Source organism: Ostrinia nubilalis, chromosome 15 (assembly GCF_963855985.1).
Source record: "Ostrinia nubilalis chromosome 15, ilOstNubi1.1, whole genome shotgun sequence".
Classification (NCBI taxonomy): Eukaryota; Metazoa; Arthropoda; class Insecta; order Lepidoptera; family Crambidae; genus Ostrinia; species Ostrinia nubilalis.
In genome coordinates, this window is record NC_087102.1 from 12,883,441 (window position 1) to 12,908,594 (window position 25,154).

The 25,154-nt window shown below is 39.2% G+C and overlaps 1 protein-coding gene across 1 annotated transcript in view; it reads left to right on the forward strand.

Annotated features, from left to right (window-relative positions):
• Positions 1 to 25,154, forward strand: part of LOC135079024 (NPC intracellular cholesterol transporter 1) — a 73,221-nt gene that overhangs the window by 29,204 nt on the left and 18,863 nt on the right. The window contains exons 3-11 of the mRNA XM_063973653.1: positions 11,695 to 11,911; positions 12,458 to 12,546; positions 13,020 to 13,232; positions 15,421 to 15,613; positions 19,281 to 19,352; positions 21,154 to 21,348; positions 21,980 to 22,258; positions 23,886 to 24,078; positions 24,825 to 24,990. Coding sequence (XP_063829723.1) covers positions 11,695 to 11,911; positions 12,458 to 12,546; positions 13,020 to 13,232; positions 15,421 to 15,613; positions 19,281 to 19,352; positions 21,154 to 21,348; positions 21,980 to 22,258; positions 23,886 to 24,078; positions 24,825 to 24,990 — 1,617 coding nt within the window. The remainder of the gene's footprint in view (positions 1 to 11,694; positions 11,912 to 12,457; positions 12,547 to 13,019; positions 13,233 to 15,420; positions 15,614 to 19,280; positions 19,353 to 21,153; positions 21,349 to 21,979; positions 22,259 to 23,885; positions 24,079 to 24,824; positions 24,991 to 25,154) is intronic.

The window sequence follows — 25,154 nt, forward strand, 5'->3', positions numbered from 1 at the left end:
TTTTAAATACATACCCTGTGTATGACTTCCTGTCAATTTCACAGCTAGCCCAGTCCGCATCGACGTAGCCTCGCACGTTGAGGTCGGATTTTTCATAGATCAGGCGGTAGTTGATTGTTCCTTTTAAATACCTCAAAATGCGTTTCGCGGCCTTCCAATGTGCATCAGAGTAACAGTCGTTGAACTGAGACAGGTAGCTCACAGCATGAGCTATGTCGGGCCTAGAACACACAGCAATGTACATGAGACATCCAATTAAGTTTCTATATTTTACATTTTCAGTCTTCTTTTCTTCTTTTTGTAATTTCAGTCCGACTTCCATTGGTGTGGACACCGGTTTACAGTCTTCCATCTGAAACCTTTTTAAAACAGACTTTATATAGTCAGTTTGATCAAGAGTAATGACATTTTCTTTTTCTGTACAAACTCTCATTCCAAGAAATTCATGAACCCTTCCCAAGTCTTTCATTTCATATTCTTTCATCAACTGGTCCTTGACTTCCTTCTTTATCTTGTTTGAAGATGTAAATAGTAAAATGTCATCAACATATAAAGCAATTATTGTCAGCTGTCCATGCTTATATCTAAAATAAACGCAAGGTTCAACTGATGATTTCTGAAAATGCATTTTTCTTATCAGTACCTCATTAATTTTATCATACCAGCATTTTGCAGCTTGCTTTAAACCATAGATTGATTTGTTTAATTTATAAACTTGGTTTTCCTTCCCCTTTATAACAAATCCTTCTGGTTGTTCCATCACTACTTCTTCTGTGAGGTCACCATTTAGAAATGCCGTTTTCACATCTAGATGATCAATACTTAGGTTCAGCTGGGCAGCAACAGCAAATAACATTCTGATCGTAGAGTATCTGACTACAGGAGCAAATGTTTCTTGGTAATCTATTCCATATTTTTGGCTGTAGCCTTTTGCCACTAAACGAGCTTTATGTTTTAGTACTGTTCCGTTCAAGCCTCGTTTTATTTTAAAAACCCACTTACATTTCACAGGTTTCTGGCCTTTCTTTAATTCTGTTAAAGTCCAACAATTGTTTTTATAAAAAGAGTTATACTCATCTGTCATTGCATCATGCCACTTCTTGGCATCTTCACTGCTCAAAGCCTCCTCCACGGTGACCGGATCATCCACGTTCCCGTAATTTGCCGTTGCTGCCATACCAGCATACTCATCGGAGTCTGACTGACTGAAGAAGGTTGAAGTCTCTTCAGAGTCATAGCACGAACTTTCTGGAACGTAAGTTTTATCCAGCACATCATCTGTACTCTCTACAGTCAAGTTACTTAAGTCAGTGTCACTTGATTCGATAATCTCTTGTCTCCTCTGTTTTGGTATATTATTATGATCATCATCAGATAGACTTATATTATCAGAACCAGTTTGGGACTGGTTGTCATCAAATGACCCTGGCTCAGACTGAGGTTGGCCAGATGGTTGCTCTCCACTATTGTCAGTAGTTTCTACCGATACAACAGGCGAGAACAAGTCAAGACCTTCATCATGTGACGTCATAGCATCATTTACAGAGGTATCGTTTTTATTAAATTTATTCTCGAAGAAGACAACATCACGGGCTATCACTACTGCCCTAGGATTATCAAGATCTACAAGCCTATAGCCTTTAGTCTCTTCGCAGTATCCTATAAAAGTGTATGGTTTACTTTTGGGATCTAGTTTCTTCCTCTTTTGAATTAAGGCATATGCGCTGCATCCAAAAATTTTAAAGTGACTGACATTTACCTTCTTTCCTGTAAATTTTTCTTCAGGAGTGGCTCCCATTACGGCTTTAGTTGGTGTCCGGTTTTTGATGTAGACTGCTGTCTGTACTGCCTCAGCCCAGAAGCGCTTGTCCAGACCAGCATCCTGCAGCATACAGCGTGCCTTCTCTACAATCGTTCGGTTGGCTCTTTCGCTGACTCCATTCTGAGCCGGTGAATACGGGACAGTCTTTTGATGAATTATCCCGTGCTGTTCCAGATAAACCTGTAATTTTTTATTCACATATTCAAGACCATTGTCACTTCGCACAGTTTTTATTTTCATCCCTGTTTGTGTTTCTACAAGAGCCTTGAATTTAATAAAACACTCAAACACTTCATCTTTGGATTTCAGAAAATAAACAAAGGACTTTCTAGTAAAATCGTCTGTGAATAATAAAAAATACCTACACCCACCATAAGATGCACATGGCATCGGGCCACATAAATCTGTGTGCACAAGGCCTAAAACTTCTTTGGACCTATTTTCAGACTTTTTAGGAAAAGGTACTCTAGTCTGCTTCCCCTTAACACAAGTTTCACATGATTTATAATTAGTATTATCATAATTAATTCCAATGACCATACCTGATTTCATTAAGTGCATGCTTCTTGAATTCAAGTGTGCTAGACGTCGATGCCACAGCTCTTGGGTGTCTGGAGGTTGCTTCTCAGTGACCTGTTTAGAACTATTAGAACATTCCTCATCATCGCCCCGTGGCATTGTCAAGCATTGAGGTTTCACATTTGACTTAGCATTATTTTCAGACTGTGAACTACAACTTAGTGCAAATCCTATTGTATCTAGCTGATAGACACCATTAGTATATCGACGGTTAAGAATCAATACCATCTATCTCAAAAAAGTCAACTTTACAGGAGATAAAAAAAACGTTTCATCGCTTCAGCTTATAAGTTACTAGAAATGTTAAAATCACTAAAAAAGGTAAATAAATACTGGAAAATGTTATGTAAACTTAGATTGTCGTAATATTGCCATATACCAAGATAACCTGAGTTAGATGGTATTGGTTCAAAAGAGTTAAAAAAATATATATTTATTTACTAGATAGGTGCTATTGGACAAAAATAACTAGTAAAAAATCAAGTAGCTTATTAATCAATAACATGAAATGAGGTTGTTTAATACCTTACATAAATTTGTATTTTACAAATGAGGCAAAGAATCATAAAAGTCATGGCATTCTGCTGGTAGAACTAGTTTGAGTTCTTGCAGATGTTGGTTTTTTGACGCAGTTATGGTTGTGGCATAAGGCATATCAAAATCTTAGTCAAAATTGTGTTTTACGTTAATAACATTTTCATCCGAAGACCTACTTGTTGGGAAACTCGATTAAGGTCTTTAAACATTGTGTAGAGGTCTTCCAGCGAATGACCATAATATTTTCGGCAAACCGAAGGTGAGTGATGTACCTACTCGCCATTAATTTATATTTATGCAGAATCCTTTCCAATTCTGGAGTTTGGAAGCATTTTGTACAAGCACCTCGATGTACCGATAGTCGATACGGCACCACTGGAGAGACTACAGCAATGCTCAAGTCTCGATCGAATCAAAGTCCACGAACGCCAAGCAAAGGGCAACTTATAATCCTCGGTCTTCTGTATACCTGCCACAGCGTATGGATGTGGTCTTTGCGAAAATTGGCTTGTGCCTGGGAGGCTTAAAGTCATCAAACCTACGCGTGAGACGATTCGTGATGACTCTTGAAAACAGCTTGTAGACATGGCGCAGTAGGGAGATGGGTCTGTAATTCTTCAGTAAGGTGTTATCTCCCTTTTTGAAGAAAAGCACCACCATGGTTCTGTTCCATGCCTCTGGCGCTATTCCCTCGGGTAAGACGAAATTAAAAGCCTCTGAAGGATCATTAGTATCGGTGTTCCAATCGCGTTCAGAAGTTCCGAGGTTATTCCGTCATCACCTGGTGCCTTGTTGTTCTTAAGCTGTTTGAGAGTCATTCTAATCTCGTATAGGCTGATATCCGGTATATCTTCGGTATAGTGTCGAGTTAGCTCAGCTCTTGGATCTGTGGCTTACATATTAACAGGTTTGGTGACCAAGGTATGCCTGTAAAAGTCACAGTCTCACCCAGAACCTCGGTCACACTACCGTACACCGTCTTTAACTTAGTGAGCTGGCTTAGCTTAATAGAGTTGTCTCTTGCGAACACTTTGGAGCCTTGGTTCCGATCTATCGCCTTTTGAATAAGAGTACTATTAGTTAAAGTTGTGAACATTTTGTGAACTTTATCTCATGTATTTCTGATTTTCAACTTACAATTATCAAGATCTCATACGCTAAAAATATAATGAAACACGTCTACAGTACAATGAAAGTAAAAAATACTGAATAAAGTAACTTTTTACCACCTTTCTATAATTATTTGAGGAGAGATAGACAATATTGGCAGAAATTTTTTTGTGCTCTTAACATAGGTGGTATTTCTATAGCAAATAACTTTGGAAATACTGTGAATATTGAGTTATGAGTGTGAACAACCTGTGCCAAATTGGACTTTAAATCTATTGGCATTAAAAAGTGAAAACCGCCAAAACTTGAGATAGATGGTATTGATTCTTAACCGTCGATATGTAGCGGTGGCTAAAATCTCGTTACAGTCATATATTTTACACATTTTGCTATCAAATTTTATATTGTAACCTTTTCGAGCTAATTCACTAACAGATAATAGATTGTGCGACAACTTAGGAACATAATAAACATTTGTAATTGTTCTCTTACAGTCTTTAAGTGAAATTGTTACATTTCCTTGACCTGCAGTCGACAGTTCCTCACCATTAGCTACACTCACTTTTAATACACTCTTGGAATTAAAATCACTCATAACTGACCTGTTGTTACACATATGGTTTGTTGCCCCCGAGTCCACATACCAAACATCACTCCTTAAGTTAGACGATAGCGCTGAAAACAGTACTTTGGACTTGCACTGACTATCCTTCTCGTTTGACTTCTCATTCTTGTTTTTCTTAAACTTCTGCGGACAATTCTTCATGACATGCCCTGGTTTCTTGCACTTGAAACATTTCATTGTTCTTTTAGCAACCAAAGCGCTCACAGTGTCCTTGTCATCGCGACGTTGGTACTCTTGTAGCAGTTTTGCCTTAACAATTTCACTCGATAAAGTTGTGTTATTGTTCTCCAGAGCCATTATTAGTGGATCATACTCTTGTGGGAGACCACTCAATATTATCACAGCTACAAAGTCGTCGTCCAACGGGGAGCCTATGTCACAGAGCTGTTGAGCTAACTCGGTGACGGTGGATAAGTATGTGTCCATGTCACCCTCAAGTTTTGTAGCAAAAAGACTTCGAAGGAGACTCAAACGTCTGCTCAGCCCTCTGTCTTCATACGCATTCTTCAGATTGTTCCACGCAGCCTTGGCTCCCGCTGCATTACGTACATGGGGATACGCCGAAGAATGAACAGACAAACATATTTTTGCCAGCGCCTTCATGTCGCGTTTTGCATCAACTTTTGTGGTGTCAGTTGGCTCGATGCACTCCCATAAATCTTCATGCACCAGTATCATCTTCATTGCAAATTTCCAATTATGATAGTCTTGAACTCCACGCAGTTTCTCAATAGGAAAATTCGCCTTGTCGTTGCCGGTAGCCATCGCGAGGTTATGTGCATATGCACAATATTTACCAAAGCGCGAATTGTTGTGAAAATTACAAAATTATCTACTCGCGACAGGGACAGACGCCCTGGGCCCATAACCTGATGGGTTAGGGTCAAAAAGAAAGAAGATTGCAGAGAAAACAATAGATATTTATTGTAAGTACGACAGAGATGATACCGCATAGGCACACAGCCATTGAGAGAGAAAAAAAAATATAAAGTCACAATGACATGCAGTGTCAGATTTGACTTTGACGTTACTGGATAATAGACTACTCAATGTTACGTTTCGTTTTACATTCCAACATAGCTCCTCTGCATGTAAAGTGGGGATGAATTTTTTCAAGGAAAACTATAGCGGTTAAGATACAGTACTTAGTTTAAAAGTAATAGTCATTTGACTCATGTATTATACAATTTTTTAACCAGTAAAAATTCCTTAGAAAAAAATATGAAAAGTGACTTTACATGAAGTAATTGCTTGCTTCTGAAATATATTGTGGTAACGACAGACAACTACGGAACCCTACACTGCGCGTGGCACGACATGCACTTTGCCAATTTTTTACGCAATAGCGATGCCGATGACGTTTATTTTTAATTTCGAATTTTCTTAATTTCGACATTTATTCTGCATCTTTAGTGTTTACAAATGCAGATGGAGGCATTTTTAGTTCAATTTGATTTAGACGGTTTGGAATAAATTGTCATTGTCATTATAAAAAAAACATTTTTTTTTACTTCAATAACCCAGTTTTCTGGCAATTTTACTCTATTTCTTGCGGGAAAAATTACGTGATATTTTCCGAGACCCCCCCTCTCCCCCACGTGAGATTTTGTGAGGTTTTCGTTGACCCCCTCTCCCCCCTAAAAGTCTCACGTAATTTATGGACGCCCCCTTTCTATGTGTTTTTACAGTCGAGTTGACTTGACAGCATCAGACATTTGTTTTGCAACATAGCCCCATATACAATTATCATCCGTTATATTATAAACTGACGGAGTTCACATTTTCACGTTGACAACAATACTGTTTGTTTGTTTATCCAATTATAAAAAAAAAACCGACTCCAAAAAACATACACTAAAAAGTAGAAAAATAATCACTAATTACTTATTTATTAGGACGAATTAATATTTATGTATACCATGATTGATACTTTTGGAGTCGGTGCCAAGATTATGAAACGTGTGAAGTTTGCCTGCACCGACTCCAAAAGTATCAATCATGGTATACATAAATATTAATTCGTCCTAATAAATAAGTAATTAGTGATTATTTTTCTACTTTTTAGTGTATGTTTTTTGGAGTCGGTTTTTTTTTTTTATAAAAATTAACTTATTTCTTGCTTTTTAGTTAACTAATTATTACCTTGGTGTTACCACTGAAGGTAGGCAGTATATTCTTAATGTCAAGTGTAAAATAATATTCCCTACAAAATACAGGTTACCATATCGGCAACCTAAAAAGACCTTAAACCGTCAGCCCACCTTAAAAACATGAAAGAATACAACTGTTAGGCTATTTGTACCTATAATATTTAAAGAATTATCCTCCAACTCCTAAGCGTTAAGGAGTTGTACCTACCATGACCAGTTCATCGTGATGAGATGTTGGCTATCTGATGCAAACACTTGATTAACTTTAGAAACTATACTTATCTATAAAATTATCCTCCAACTCCTAAGCATTAAGGAGTTTTACTTTCTATCATCAGCTCATGAATTTGAGATGATGATTTCCATGAGCAAATACTTGAATAACTTAAGAAAATGTTTGAAAAACGATATACGTGCCTATAAAATTTGAGGGTTGCAGTCGATTTCCCTAGGATCCCATCATCAGATCCTGACTTGGTGACAATGGGACCACCTCAGAAGTGTACCCTATCGAACAAAAAAAGAATTTTGAAAATCGGTCCACAATTGAGAATGTTACTAGGTATGCAAAATCACTTGAAACCTATGTTACAGTTAAGCTTTTACATTTACAAATACATTAGTTTTTATTTCATTCAAAAATACCCAGTAGTTATGATTTTATAGGCATTCAAAGTTCGCTTAAATATTAAGTCCCGCCGACGGTCACGTGACCCCGTGTGACGTACATTCACAGCGTCCGCTCACTAGAAAACGGATATAAACATACTTAAATATATTTTTTTTTTGTAAATACAAACTTATTATACATATTAACACCCAGACCCATCACAGAAATTAAAATTGAACCAAACCCAAACTTGATGCGATTGTGTCGTTTTATTGCGAATTACCTTCCAGCTCCATCATTAGGCCCCGATTACTATATAGAATTAAAATACTCATCAATACAAAACGAACGAGCCCAAACTCGATGCATTTAAGTCGTTTTATTATAGAGTTCCTATGGCCACCTTCCAGCTCCATCATCAGATCAGCTCCATGTCATCATAATATTGCATGGTCATCCAAATCACATGTGTTTGCGAAATTCCAGCTTAATCGGTTGCCTGGAAGTGGGTCTTAATTCAGTTTGCAAGATTCCACCCATACAAATATGAGCCAGTCGTTGTAATATGACGTCACGCGCATAAAATGGCGGGCCGGCCGCCGCCCGCACTTTTAAAATTCAATATCTTGGAAACTAATTAACGTATCGAAATAATTCCTTCACGTGTATTTTTTATTTTTAACAGAGAATACAGAAAGCTAAAAAACAAAATTAGTGAACATTCTTCATTGACGGAGTAATCGGTGAACATACATAGAAAAAAAAAAAAAAACATACATACAGTCGAACATATAACCTCCTCCTTTTTTGAAGTCGGTTAAAAAAGAAAGGAAAAGACCACTACAACAAAGTTTCACATAGTTTCACGTTCTGATAACTGTTATCAGGCAGGTGTTCAATGCCTTATGAGTAAAACTTATCAAGAATGTATCGTGAGATTAGCTATAGAACATAATTCTTTGTAAATCTGATTCGGAGATTAAGGAATGACTAATTTTGCAAGTCATACACACCTCTTAAAGACAAGGAATAAATCAAAGTAATAAGTCGTATTAAGGATACTTTGTTCGTTCGTTTCAGCCGAAAGACGTCCACTGCTGGACAAAGGCCTCCCCCAAGGATTTCCACAAAGACCGGTCCTGCGCCGCTCGCATAAAGGCACCTCCCGCGACCTTCACCAGATCGTCAGGCCACCTAGTGGGATACTTTGTATTGAAATAAAATTACGACTAAACATTTCATGCAAACATGGACATAATGATATGTTATTTGCGTATATTGATGATATATTAATGGACATTAGTGCTCAGGATGAAAACGATAAAATACTATACTACTCAGTTCAATGCCACACCAAAATTACCTCATATATCGTAAACATAATCTATATTGTAATAGGCAGTATCGATCCTTATCTATTTGCGTTTATGTATAATATTTCCTAAAAAAATAGGAACTCGTTCATTAATCATCGCTTTACATATTTACTCTAATTGTATGTATTTAGTCACAAAATACATAATAATATGACTAATGTAAAACCCTCGGAAAAATTGGACTGTTTATCGTTGTGTCGATGAAAAAAATCCATCAAAACATGTTATCTACATGTTTTGAATATTGGCAGATATCCATTTTATTGTCATAGCTTTTCCAATGCATCATCACACATAGATAACAACAACAGTCCAATAGTCCAAATATAAGTAACTGCTTACCTAAATAATAATTGTAGAGCTCGCGTGCTTGCTGTCTGTAACTGAAGAATTTGGAAATGTAGAAATTATTGACTACTGCACCCAATAACATTTTAAGTTGGAAACTAAACCTCGCCCAGTTAGGCCTACTAGCACACATATCTATTACTATTACGACCCGCCCCTGCTTCGTACAGGTATAATGTATTATACTTAAAAACCATCCTCTTGAATCACTCTATCTATTAAATTAAAAAACCGCATCAAAAGCGGTTGCGTAGTTTTAAAGATCTAAGCCATTCTAAGCATACATAAGGACAGACAGAGCGACGCGACTTTGATTTATAATAATTATGTAGTGATAGTGATTATCCAAGTCTAGTTAAAATAATAATCCTTGTCAGTTTTGTTTATATTTTCCTTTTCGTTATGGAAGTCTTTGGGGAGGCTTTTGTCCATCAGTGCATAGTTTGATTGAGCCGACAGTTTTATTGAAGTTGATAGAGATTGGTGAATGGATCTTATGGGTTAATGGTCCTTCGTAAACATTTTTACAGGATTCCAATTTTGCCAATACAGGGTCTTTATACACAAAATGTTAGGGATTTTTTAATATTATGTACAGGTTCACGTGCCAGCTCTAAATTAAGTTATTGTACGCGAAACGTGATGGAACGCCTCGAAGTGCGACGTTTCATACCTCAATGGCATCACGTGACTTGAAACACCATCTACATATTTAATGTAGTGACTGAATATTGCTAAGGAAACCTAAATAGAAATTGGATTTTAGTTTGGTTAAAGTGGAAGCCCAGTTATTAATTTATTGGATCGTACCTTGTATGTAGCCTTGTAGACTCCGACATGTACAAAAGTAATTCTTATTCCCGGGGAGTAAGGGCAGACTCAAGGTTAACAGGTTACGTCTGATGTGCTGATACATTAAGAAAATAAACATGTTTTGACGCTCCGCTCTTTGCTCATTGATAGAGAGAGGTTATTAGCTCTTTCCAGGTTTTATCAATGTTGCACTAACATTTGGATTAAGTTAATTTACTTTAATTTCCGTTCTTTGAGACACGTGATGCCTCAAAGACAACGTCTGGGTGATTGTTACTTCCACGATTATTTAATTTTGCCTTGTTCTCACCTTGGCACCAAATAAACTGGTTTTTGCTATCAGCGTTTTATATTCGCAATAATTTTAAGAAAGCAGGAAGAATTGATTTGATTTTTCTAATTGTAATACTATTGTACTTATTGAAGAGTAAAATAATCATAAAGACGCAATTTAATTGCGTGCTACAGGAATTTTCGGAGATAAGCCCAACGTTGGATATTTTTGGAAAATATTATCGTTTGTTATGGAAATCTCAGTAGATAAGAATACAGTGTTTATAAAGGTTAATGCTTAATGTCCGGGGTTCACCGATAAACCCTCGACATGGAATGAACGATCTTTGTTTACGATCAGATTTGCTACACAAAGCACTTTGATCTTGGACGTGGTGATAAGGAATCAGGAGATGTCTGTCTGCCAATGACTCATCAGTACCTATTGTTCTCTGGTATTTTTGGAATGTCTTTGTAATTGGTTTTAATTTTAGGATAGTGACTACCGTTTGGGACAATATGAATTTCAATATTTGGATGTTAGACTCATTTACCACCTTGTATTTTTTGTCAAGTGTAGATTCATATTCATTATTATCATAATTGACATCATTCATAGTATCATTTCATATTTCAGGCCTTAATTTAATTCATAATGAACATGTATTGTCCCGATGGACGCAGACCGCGACAAGATTCTCGAATGAGCGTAGAACTTTATAGAAAATTGTGGAATGTCTGCAAAATCTTCGGGATATTAATAGGACATGGAAAAGTCAAGGCACAAATCGAACACTTCAACGTAATGTGGAAGCTTCTGGAAAGATTGTACTTAGAGGAATCGATATAGACGGCGAGTAAATAAACTAGTACGAATGACCGACAAATAGTGTCGAGAGGAGGGATACGTCCGGCAATAACTTTACAGTTCGCATGTCCCCACTATATTTGGCAACACGTATTATAGGGGGCGCGGGGATTTCCTTACATGCATTACACAGAAGCGCTATGGCGTGTAGCCAGTTTATGATATAAGGTGAAAATATGCATTCTCAAATCATAGTTTTGATGCTATGGAGCATGAAGTTCAATGTAACTTTCTAAAATTTAAAGCATTTGCAATTTCTCTGCGGCATTAATAGGACAGTGGACACCACCCTAGTCAATTAATTAATAGTGTTAATGAGCTGTTGAAACGCGACTCTTCCATATATTTTGTCGATTTTGTATGTCGATGGGGACGATGACATCATCAGGTCACAAACTCGATTGATTTCAAAGTTACTAAAAATAGACGATTACAGCCAATTGAAAACTGACTGTTTTCAGGGCTAGAATGAAATATTTTTGAAAGAAATCGAGTTGTGGAACTTTTGGTGTCAAATATCCATACAACAAATACATTCCATCGTCTAGGTCCTCTGCCTTACTTATGTACTGTTTATTTCCAGACAATACTCGAGAAGTATTGCCCGGACATCGCCGCGGGCGGGCTGACGTGCTGCAATGCCGACCAGCTCCGGATTCTGGAGAAGAACATCGCCAACGCGGGCATGCTGTTGCGCTGCCCCACTTGTATGGAGAACTTCCTCAAACACATCTGCGGGATGACCTGTGCGCCGGATCAGAGCAACTTCTTGAAGCCGGTCAAGATTGAACCTTATCCAGGTAAGGCTTAAGACTATTTTAGCTATTGCTGCTGTGTGTGTAAAGTGTCCCACTTGCAAGGAGAACTTCCTGAAGCATAATCTGTGGCATGACCTGCGCGCCTGATCAGAGCAACTTCTTGAAGCTGGTCAAGATTGAACCTTATCCAGGTAAGGTTTGAGGCGATTTTTGCTATTGCTGGTGAGTTTTTCTTGATTATCATGTCATTTAAAGAGTGCAGAAGCTTGTGACTTGAAGGTTTTGATTGAATATACATAATTACAATATGAAGATGGCAGTATGTTTTACTGTCTTCAGTAAATAAAGTGGACGCTTACAGACAGACAGCTCTCAATTAAAGCAATTAAAGAAAACCACAATTTATGTTTTCATTCTTAATAATAGGTTGACATATCTAAAAATAGTAAAAAATAAAGACAAAATGATCTGTTTGGTGAGCGTTTCAACATTTATACACTTATACAACCCCCAAGTTTGGCAATCGAATAAAACTAAATATGGAGTTGGATTATTGTTTTATTTTGATCGAAAAATTCGTTTTTACAGGTGGAGCAGAATCCCGGCAAATAATCACAGAGATCGATTATCACCTTGGCGCGACTTACATGAATACAACCTACACGTCATGCTCGCAAGTAAGTGTTATTTAATTTCAAAATGTGTTTTGTATTACTTCATAACAATATAATTAACCGTAATACACATGCCGTTCCGATTCAACAGCCTTTGATTCTCTTGAGAACTTATTTGGTAAAGGTGTAAATGTCTTTACTAAAAATATTATATGATATTTTTCACCTATTTAGAGTATCTATAGATCCTAGTGGCCCTAGTGCATATCAGGTTCAAGCGCTAGATAACTTATAAGAATCACTTGGACACCATCGATCTCAATATAATTAGTCCCCACTGCAGGAGCAATGCTCCTGAAACATGGCCCTCTCTAATTTACCAGAGGCAAATGTAGAATGGCATACACTTCCTAACTCCCGACACTGGCTAGACGACTTAGGTAGGCCTTTGCGCCTTAGACCAACACTCCCCAACTCTCCAGACGGGCAGGTTGAGAAGGCCTTATTAGATAGTCTAAAAACTATGTCCTTTTCAGGTGCAAATGCCGTCCACCAACCAAGTGGTGATGGACTTAATGTGCGGCTCCTACGGCTCGACTTTCTGCACGCCGCAGCGCTGGTTCGACTTCATGGGAGACGCCGAAGTGCCTCTGGTGCCGTTCCAGATCAACTACAAGAGCGGAGACGAGCCGAGCGATGGCTTCATACCTTATAACCCTGAGACACATCCTTGCAATGTTGGCAGCAAAGTAAGTTACACTGTTCTATTGTTTCTTGAATCATCAGGATTTGTGAAGGAGCTGGTACTGGTTGAGGCTTCATCATGAAGTAACAGCGCTGGTTCGACTTCATGGGAGACGCAGAAGTGCCTCTGGTGCCCTTCCAGATCAACTACAAGAGCGGAGACGAGCCGAGCGATGGCTTCATACCTTACAACCCTGAGACACATCCCTGCAATGTTGGCAGCAAAGTAAGTTTCACTGTTCTGTTGTTTCTCCAATGAACATTGAGTAGTGAAGGAGATGATACTGGCAGATGCTTCATCATGAAGTAACTGTGACTTCATGGAAGACGCCGAAGTGCCTATAGTGCCGTTTAAGATCAACTACAAGAGCGGAGACGAGCCGAGCGATGGTTTTATACCTTACAACCCGGAGAAACATCCCTGGAATGTTGGCAGGAAAGTAAGGAACTGTTCCATGGAGATTTAAGACAGGAGAGATTCGTCAAAGAGCTGATACCGACCGAAGATAATAGTATCAAGTAATTGGTGATACTTTTTGCATACCCTTGGTGGAACTGCAACTATTTGTCTTCCGCTTTGAAGACTTCAAAAGTTCTCAGAGTCTGCCATTTAACATTTCAGCTAAAGAACGCTGGACAAAGATTTCCTCCAAAGATTTCCACAACGAATGGTCCTGAATTGTCCGTATCCAGGTGTTCCCGCGACCTTCACCTGGTCTCTAGTCCATGATCGCCACTCGAAAACTTTTCTGCCCCAACTGCAATCAGTTCTACGAGCTATGTGCTGCAACTTAAGTTATTCTTTGGTGGAAACCCAACTAAAACTATACTTTAGCTCTTACTGATAAGGTCCCAAATGTCCCAGGGCCAGCCCGGCTGTTTGTGCTTCGCCTGCCTCCACGCCCATTCAGCATCCACGGTGCGATTAGGCTTCAAATGTCTTCAACGCAAACTATGTCTTAGCCCTAGTTATGAAAGCCTTAAATGCCTTTCAACTGGATCGTCCAGAATCTTTGCCAGAAACGCAACTTAAACTACACCTTAGCTCTTGGTAATAAGCTTCCAAATCCCACCAGGGTCAACCAGGCTGCTCGTGCTTCGACTGCGCGGCATCTTGCCCAGCGCCGCCGACGCCGCCGCCGCCACCGCGCCCATTCAGTATCCACGGCGCTATTAGACTTTACTATCTTCAACGCATCTTAAAATATGCCTTAGCCCTTGTTATTAAAGTCTAAAATGTCCGATATGATCATCCAGAATCTTTGCCAGAAACGCAACTTAAACTACACCTTAGCACTTATTAATAAGGTCGCAAATCCCACCAGGGTCAACCCGGCTGCTCTTGCTTCGACTGCGCAGCATCATGCCCGGCGCCGCCGACGCCGCCGCCGCCACCGCCACGCCCATTCAGCATCCACGGCGCGATTAGGGTTCAAATGTCTTCAACGCAAATTATGTCTTAATCCTTGTTATTAAAGCTTCAAATTGTTTCCAACTAGATCATCCAGTATCGTTGGCGAAACGCAACTTAAACTACACCTTAGCACTTGTTAATAAGGTCGCAAATCCCACCAGGGTCAACCCGGCTACCGCCGCCGCCACCGCGCCCATTCAGCATCCACGGCGCGATTAGGCTTCAAATATCTTCAACGCAAACTATGCCTTAGTCCTTGTTATTGAAGCCTCAAATGCCTTTAGATCATCCAGAATCTTTGTCGGAAACGCAACTTAAACTACACCTTAGCTCTTGGTAATAAGGTCGCAAATTCCACCAGGGTCAACCCGGCTGCTCGTGCTTCGACTGCGCGGCATCATGCCCAGCGCCGCCGACGCCGCCGCCGCCACCGCGCCCATTCAGTATCCACGGCGCGATTAGGGTTCAAATGTCTTCAACGCAAATTATGCCTTAGTCCTTGTTATTGAAGCCTCAAATGCCTTTCGACTGGATCATCCAGAATCTTTGCCAGAAACACAACTTAAACTACACCTTAGTTCTTGGTAATAAGCTCGCAAATCCCACCAGGGTCAACCAGGCTGCTCCTGCTTCGACTGCGCGGCATCATGCCCTGCACCGCCGACGCCGCCGCCGTCACCGCGTCCCTTCAGTATCCACGGCGCTATTAGATTTTACTATCTTCAACGCAACTTAAACTATGCCTTAGCTCGTACTAATAAGGTCGCAAATCCTACCAGGGTCAACCCGGCTGCTCGTGCTTCGACTGCGCGGCATCTTGCCCAGCGCCGCCGACGCCGCCGCCGCCACCGCGTCCCTTCAGTATCCATGGCGCCGACGGGTATGCCGTCGTCATGGCGATCGTCTTCGTCATATTCACAACGCTGTTCCTAAGCGGGGTGTACTGCTGCAACCAGCCGGAGAATACTATTGGTGAGTTGGTAGATATGATAGTTCAGTGGTATTCTTCTTACTCTAAGGCGGGTTTTAGAATCACGCTGACCGCTCGCTGATCGTCGGCGCTGACAGATCAATATGTATGTAATTAAAGGAAACGTTCTTGAGTGACGCTGACCGCTCGGCGCCGACGCTTCATACATTTTGGCTGTCAGCGCCGACGGTCAGCGTGCGTCAGCGCGATACTAAAACCAGCCTAAAGGTTGATTCAAACTTCACGCACGCATTCCCACTTGTCAATGTCAGTGACGACACAGTCAAAGGATTATGGAGAATTTATGAAAGAATATTTCGCATTGTAAACTGTGCCTTAACTGATATAACTAATACAAACAAATACAAAATTGTTTATTCAGAATCAGGTTTGAATTTAAATAACTGTGAATCGACCATAACTCGTGTTATGGAAATGTAGATGTGACAGGAAATGTATGACTTCTAGAAATTGTATACAACTCCTAGGAAATGTATAAAATTCCTAAGAATTATATACAATGACGGATTTCATACATTTCCTGTAACATAGACACAAATTAAGGCTGCAAACCAGCGACAAAAATAAAAGGCACTGACGGCCTACTTGCCCCTGACCTGTATGTCACACACACATTATGTCTGGTTTGCTGTCTTGAATTTTTTAGATACTTAAATTTGAGTAAGATGGAATGTCTTTAAAACTGCACTGATTCATGAAACTAAATAAAATATGTACTACGTATTTGATTAGGATTACAATTTTATTGCATTTTGAGGTTTTATAAGTGAAGTCATATTAATTGATTTTATTTATAATGTACTCTATAACATTATAGCAATTAATGGTGTTGAAATAAGTAAGTATATCGCCCAATGTCAGAATGTAATCCCCTTTATTATATTAGTAAATTATACAATCTCTTCTAGTTATGGTGATGGATTGGATACTTCTTTCCTTTCTATACTAATGCTAATTTACAAGCACCTTAGAATATACACCTAAATATACAAATATCTCACTCAAAAAGAAACATCTACGTGTGCAGTAAATACACACTTGACCAACATTCTTTATAATATACACAATGAATTTACTCATGATTGATGATACAATTTGAGAGTAAAATTGGTATAGCAATTAAGTGATTACTATTAGAACTATTTGTTTCTTTTTGTGTAAAGATTTCACGATATACACGCACGAGGTATGCATGCAGACTTGCACTATCTATCTACTATACTGATTTTCTTTTCTCGTTGAGTTGCATTTGAGAATCTATTTTATTTATTTACAGATAATGCATTTTTTAGAGTGCACATTCACTAGAACAAAAGGATGGCATGATTGTCTATCTTCTTTCAAAGTAAACTTGATTTCAAAGTAATCAATGGAGGTGAATGTTAATAAGATTTTAATGATTAAGCTGTTATTATTTTGTGTTACATTTTAGAGATAGGAGGACTATATTGATTTAAAAGTTTCTTTTGTATAACGTGAACACAAAATCGCCAATGATTCGATAATAGAAGAAATACGTAGGTATGTAAGTCTGCATGTAACTTGAGTGTGCTGTTTACTGTTTACCAGGTGTTGGATTTGGGAATTTCCATTTATTAATTTTAACAGCTAGAATTTGACCTCTCATGAGTATAAAAAATAACTCGTAATGTTGCACAGGCGGCAATTACTTATTTGGAAACAAAATTGTTGAATATAATTACAAATGACATTCAATAAAATATAAAAGGAAATTCCCCAAATAGGCATGCTGAATTATTAGAGGATGGAAGTGGTATTATTTATAGATTATTTCAATTGTGGCAAATAATTTACTATAGAATTTTACCTTTATTTTACAAAAGACCTTTCTACACTGTTTTTCTTATGCCCAACCAGTGCATGTACCTCGCAAAGATTTTAGATTTGACCAATCTTATTATGTGTTTCTCACTCGTATCGATTTATGTAGGTAGTTATTCAGAGCTGCCTTAGTAGGCACTTAGCACTCAAACGTACTTTTTATTAGCTCTTATTATGCTCTTAGTATGCAGTTCATCCATAGGCCATTTAACTTTCCTCTGGGACTAATTCAACCTTTTTAGTTGGTCTCATTGGTAGTCCAAATTCAGAGCCACAACATTCTATTGATGGCAAAGAGGCGCAGAATTTGCCATAATTATGCGAATGAATGTGACTTCCGCGATAGTGTTATGTTTTTGGGTAGTCTCCCATTATTACGTATTTTCTGTATTGTATTTTGTATGCATATTATTATCTTGACAAACAAAAGATAAAGTTCGAGCTCTCTCAACCGATAACAAACACGTGCATAAACGTATCTGTTTCTATTTTCGAGTTATTTCTCTAGACGTCTTAATTTAAATATGCACATAATATTATTTAGTGCACGTGACTTTTAGATGTCTTTTCGTCCATCTCTTATCTTAGATGCTCACTAGTTATACTTGAAGAAATAACTAAGTTTTAATGCCTTCAAAAGGATCTGTTATAAACGTAATGTAACTCAGGAAAGCCTAAGTTCAGAAACATTACAATGTTAATAGTTATGGACCAAGTGTCTGTTATTTTTTTGCATTCAAAACTAATTGTTGCCGGAACACTAAAATATAGTCATTATATGAGTCAGAGTCATTACATTGACTGCAGGTATCCACAACTGAACTTGACACTTATAACTGAAGTACTAAGGTCTAATTTCCACGTAAACTATACATTGCACTGTAGGGATCATATCAAGGTCTAGATTTGACACTTATAACTGAAGTACTAAGGTCTAATTTCCACGTAAACTATACATTGCACTGTAGGGATCATCTCAAGGTCTAGATTTGACACTTATAACTATAGTACTAAGGTCTAATATCCAGGTAAACTATACATTGCACAGGGATCATCTCAAGGTCTAGATTTGAACACTTATAACTAAAGTACCAAGGTCCAATTTCCACGTAAACTATACATTGCTCTGTAGGGATCATCTCAAGGTCTAGATTTGACACTTATAACTAAAGTACCAGTCTAATTTCCACGTAAACTATACATTGCACTGTAGGGATCATCTCAAGGTTTAGATTTGGCACTTATAACTAAAGTACTAAGGTCTAATTTTCACGTAAACTATACATTGCACTGTAGGGATCATCTCAAGGTCTAGATTTGACACTTATGACTAAAGTACCAAGGTCTAATTTCCACGTAAACTATACATTGCATTGTAGCGATCATCTCAAGGTCTAGATTTGACACTTATAACTAAAGTACCAAGGTCTGATTTCCACGTAAACTATACATTGCACTGCAGGGATCATCTCAAGGTCTAGATTTGACACTTATAACTAAAGTACCAGTCTAATTTCCACGTAAACTATACATTGCACTGTAGGGATCATCTCAAGGTCTAGATTTGACACTTAAACTAAAGTACCAGTCTAATTTCCACGTAAACTATACATTGCACTGTAGGTATCCACAAGGTCTAGATTTGACACTTTCAACTAAAGTACCAGTCTAATTTTCACGTAAACTATACATTGCACTGTAGGGATCATCTCAAGGTCTAGATTTGACACTTGTAACTAAAGCAATAAGGTTCAATATCCACGTAAACTATTTGCCACAATGGTCCTAACTTCGGTGCTTGGACAGACGGCTGGACGCGCGCGGCGGAGGCGAGGCGCGGTGGGCCCGAGACGAGTCCGCTGCACAGCCACAGATCTAGTACGTATACGTGTACGGGTACAACATGCGCGGGCGCAATGCACAGCTGTTACTGGGATATGGGCTTTATGTTTAGGGCAATAGGGTTCAGTTTGAATGTAATGAATGACAGTGACTTGGGGTGCTTACCATTCTCTGCTTAGGGTTATAGAGATCAATTTGAAAGTAATCAACGTTGACTTGGGGTGCCTACCATGATATTGTCTTTGGGATAAAGGTACAGTTACTCATGCTCATAAAATGACATGCTTAAACCAAGCGTGCTCGAACAACTCGAAATGAGCATGCTTATTATTAGCAATGTTTCGACACACATCCTCAAGTAATTGCTCAATAATGGCACACTTCCCTGCTAGTAATGAGCATGTGTAACTGTACCTCAAAACTTTCATTTATCAGGTTTATCTACTAACGCCATCTGTATCTAGCATTAAAATGGAATTTATTTCCTTGTCTTCAATGGAATTTATTGGCCAATTTGTGACCTCACGGGCGTTAAAATTTATGACGCGATTAAAGATAAGCATTAATTCATTGTTTTCAATAATAATGTTATCAAGACATGCCTATGCCCATGATCCGTGAACTACGTTTGTATGTAACAGTACAGTTGTGCATCTGTGCTATCGCGATTGTAGTTGTGTGTGATGCTGTGTAGTTGCACCTGTGTTGTGTATGTGACGTCACATTGCAAGCTTACGCACTCGAATGCCCCCCTCCCGACAAACTTTTACGCAGAATAGAAACTAATCAATAATCCCTTTATTAATAAAAAGTTTTACCCTAGTTGAACACTGTTTTAAAGTGACATTAAGACAGTGTTCACCTAGAGTGTAACTTTTTATTAATAAGGGGATATTATCGATTTCTTTGTTTCAATGTCATCGTTCTTATTGTAATTGATAATCAACTTATTATCGGAAACGTCTGTAAACATTCAAAGATGTGATGACTTGAAACAATTAGCTTTAGATCTGATAATGTGTATGAATAATTATGACAGTAAAAAATAATTTATTTTGTAAATGTACTAAAAACTAAAGAAATATAATATCTTGCTTGCATGTGTTTTTGTTTCATGTTTGTGTTCGTAGTTAGTGAATGTGAATTTATTGTTTATTTTGCATAAATAAATCCTGACAGATCTGTCTAAAATATAATATAAATGGGTTTTATGGTGTTTCTATTAAAACTGAACTTACTAATACATTTATAATATAAATGATTCATAAATGATATCTTTATTCATAAATGATTTTCCAGCATGTGATATTTATATTTAGTTTCTATTGTTTCGTTATCTATGGACAATGTGTACATTGTATTTCCCTAATACACCATTGTCATGTATTTTGTACTGTTTTATCTAAGTAATTGATAAACTCAATTTGTAGTTAGTTTTATTTAAAATATTTTGCTCTTAAAGCTATTAATAAAATAGTAGTATAGGCATTGCAGTTCTTCTTTAAAAATCGTAGTTTGAATCTTTGTGTCTATTCTGAACCTGTTTTCGCCGGATAGGAATGAAAAAATAAACACAAAATCACTATTTTCAGTTTGTTTATTAATAAATTAAAATTGAAAATAACATCAAATTATTTTTTCATCCGGCCAAATCAGCAGGGCTACTCCGAAACCCTATTCACGTAGTTTCGAATCTATCTATCACCTTCGCTCATGCAGGCATCTCGATTTGCGTGAGAGGGATGGCAACATTCGAAACTTCGGATTAAGTTTTTCGGAGTAACCTCCCAGGTTCAATCAATCGCTTATTTTATTGAAATATACCTATTTATAATAGGCGTGGCATCTGATACGAACCAAGAGATGGCGTCCAACCCTCGGCCAGCCGACTGGCATATCGACCAAGCGGAAGGTGCGGAAAGCGCCACATTCTTCGAGAAGCTTGGAGCTGATACTGAGACGATGCTGGAAGATTTCTTCCAGTGGTGGGGAACCCTCATGGCTTCCAAACCCTGGACTGTGCTGTTCATTGGTGAGTATACATACTTCAATTCTGTTCTTTTTACATCTTTATGTAGTTATAATTTATTGTTAAATGCACATAAGCTCCGATGTTTTCTCCGACGGAATTTTATGTTTCTTTATCAAAAGTAATATTTACTATTTTATGATAACACAAGTAAAACTTCCCTTAGATATTCCTGTGATAAGTAAAGTTCAATTAAAATGTTTCATCATGTTCTTTAGTTAGTAAGATGCTTATAATGCCTAAGAACATTTTCGCACTACGTCCAACTCTAATTCGTGAAAATACGGTCGGGATTAGAATTACTTGTTTGGTAGTTTACGCACTTGATCCGATTTACGTCATTCGATTTATCTAGTTAGATTTATACATCCGTATTTTTATTGATTCCAATCGGACCTAGTGCAAAACCGTTGTAACGATAACTTATATCGCCCGTATTCAAAAATATTACTACGAGATCGCACATTACGCGTGGACGGCGGACGCACAGGGTCATACACGATCCAATCACAGAGCTCGCTCTGCGCATTTCAACGCTGTGCGTTCGATTTGCTGCTTCAACTTAAGCAAGCATGGTTTGTGAATACGGGCGTATGTGTACAGAAAAGCTGCAACATTTTCTCATTTTCTACAGGATTCTGCGTAATCGTCGCCCTCGGCCACGGCATGAAATACACCCAGCTGACCACAAACCCGGTCGAGCTGTGGGCATCCCCGCATTCCCGTTCTCGCATCGAACGCGAGTATTTCGACTCCCACTTCGAGCCGTTTTTCCGTACGGAGATGATCATCATCAGCAGCAAGGGAATGAATAAGATTGAGTATGAAACGCCGTCGGGTATTATGGAATTCGGGCCGGTGTTCAACTCGACGTTCTTGCTCGAAGTACTTAAACTGCAGAATGATATTATGGGTGAGTTTTGTTGTTTAATTTTCACCTTTGTAGAGCACATTTTCAATTATAAATAAGCCTCTTGTTGTCTATAGTGGTGTGCTTTGTCTTCCATGACTTTATTAGGTCAAATAGTTATTCCCGCTAGTTCTAAGCCGGTCATAGAATAAACAGTCATGGGCTACAGTCCTCTCAACTTAAGCTGAGAATTGCATTTGTGTGAGTGCACACCGATAGTGTAGAGTGGCAATCGGCTTGAGGCGCGGCGCGTCCCGCGCATGGTTTAAACCGGTTTATACTAGTTTATAGCAAGCGGCCTGAGGCGCGGCGCGTCCGCCACGCGTCACTTCCCTGCCGCTCACATACTTCACTTCACCCCCGGTACTGGTAGCAGATAGACGTGTAATTTTATGTGATTGTGTTCGAAATATAGTGAACCATTAAGCAGCCAAGTGAAAGAAATTTTATGCAAATTGAATAATTATTAACACAGGCTCTGACTCTGATGAGTCATCAGACGAGAGTGAAGATGCAATGAGCGGAGTAGAAGAGTTATAAGATTCAGTTATTATGAGGTCGAGAATTGGACAGTTGGTCACATTGTGTTTTATGGACTTCCTTTTAATAAAACATTAATTTTATTTGTATGTGTTTTACTAACTGTACTTTTGGCGATCACTCACACAAATGCAATTCTCAGCTTAAGTTGATAGGACTGTAATTTTTCAATCATCGAATAACTTTTGTCTGAAGAACAAAATTGGCCTATTGACAGTGTTCTGTATGAGAAATATGTCAAAATTACAATGTTATTCTTGTTATAAAAGATATCATACGGTTGAAAATACCTGTCAATCCTGTGCTAGATATGTTTTCTTATTTATATCATCATTCAGCCAATTTATGACTTACGCTTCAACCACACCAGACCAACGCGTGCAGATCGCTTCACTCATCGTTTGAAATGCAGTGCGCGCGACCTGTCATTGGCCTATGATCGCGCCGGCGATGGCGATCTGCACGCGTTGTTGTGGTTGAAGCATTAATGGTCTCCAAGGAAGCCTAAAAGACCACTATCTCTCTTTCGTCCAGCTATCTTAGAGCCATATTATATCATTGCTTAATCACAGAATAATAATAAGTACTACGTACAGAAGTTTTACTTCGCGAAGGTATTTAAAAAAATGTATGCTCAATGTCATTAACAATATGGTGTAATTAAGCCTGTCTCAAGAGTCAAGCACCATTTTGTTGACAAACGTCAGTGATCGGCACTGCGCCGAAGGGCTGACTTCGGTAAAATGATGTGACGTGAGGTGCCAAACTGCGGAAAATGGCGGTGGAAATACATGATTTAGCATGAATTATCATGAATAATATTAACTACTTATTTACCTCTCAGTGTCTTGAGGCAACTTAAAAAAGCACATTCTGTGTTTTTATTATTATTTAGGCAGTTAAATACTGCACAGTATTTAGTACACCATTTTCTTTATTTTCTTCCATCATACACAAGAATACGCGTGCGTGAGTCAATGTTCGCTCGTATGTGAGGCCTTGTCGAATAGTATCCTGTAGGTGGGCCATCGTGCGTGTTTTGTTTTCGATGTAAACTCGCGGAGATGAACAGGCCTGTTATAACTTTCAGCTCTTCACGGCGCCGACAACACTGGCATCGAGGAGATTTGCTTCGCGCCTCAGACGTCACCGTTCACGGGCCCCGTGACGCCGGACCGGTGCACCGTGCAGTCCGTCTGGGGCTGGTGGGGCAACGACGCCGACGAGCTGCTGCAGGACCTGGACGACAACAAGTACCTGGACCGCGTCATCTCGTGCACCAAGTGAGTGACGTCACTGTACACGGGAGAGCCGCCTCGCGCCTCAGGTCTGGGGCTGGTGGGGCAACGACGCCGACGAGCTGCTGCAGGACCTGGACGACAACAAGTACCTGGACCGCGTCATCTCGTGCACCAAGTGAGTGACGTCACTGTACAAAGCAGACAACGGCTACGATCTCCTATTAAACGCTATACGCCGGGTGCGTTTGTCACGCGGCCTACGATGTGAGTTGTGACGCTGTATGCGGCCTACGGTGTTTATAGGAGGCTAAAGCCTTTGAGTGCCTATGCACTATGTGGGGTGACCCGTCCTGCGCTGCCCGCATCCAGTCGCTTTATTGTAACTTCAACAGGTTGTTGGTGCCTCGAGTTACATCTTCTAGTGCGTGGTTGCGACTTTAGCACTTTTCCTCAAGTTTTACCTTAAGTTCGATGACTTATGTGCCTCGCCCACTACCAATGATGAGACTCTAATGACAGTTTAACTCTCCCCCGTGACAAACATTACCTTCACTGGTTGGGTTTTAATTCATGGGCTTTAGATCCTGTCTACTCAAGAGTTGCAGCGGTGGCAACGAGAGGTGGGAATAGACTCGTGCTACTTGATTCTTGCGACTCACAAAACATAAAGCGTCAGAAATGAGTAAGATAGAAGGATCAGGACACATCCGTCTAGCGATGTACAGACTCCCATTAAGCTTAATAATATGTTATCGTATGTAGTAATAATAAGTGCTATTTTGTCACAGCAACCCGTACCTCTGCCTGGCTCCGTACGGCGGTCCGGCGCTGCCGGCGGTGGCTCTCGGCGGCTTCCTCGCGCCGGGTGAGCCGCTCACGCCGCGATCGCGATTCCACGAGGCGCAGTCGCTTATTATTACGCTGCTGGTCAACAACCGACACGATAAAGCTAAGGTAAGTGACTATGGTCTGGTCCGTGAGCACGTAGAATTTTGTCCAATGACCCTAGCTACCCATCCTTATCGCTCGCGCGTAATTATATTGCTGTCGCGACTGTGCGACTGGCGCTCGCAGTGAATGTGCGAGCGCGATAACAACTTAATTACGCTCGAGCGATA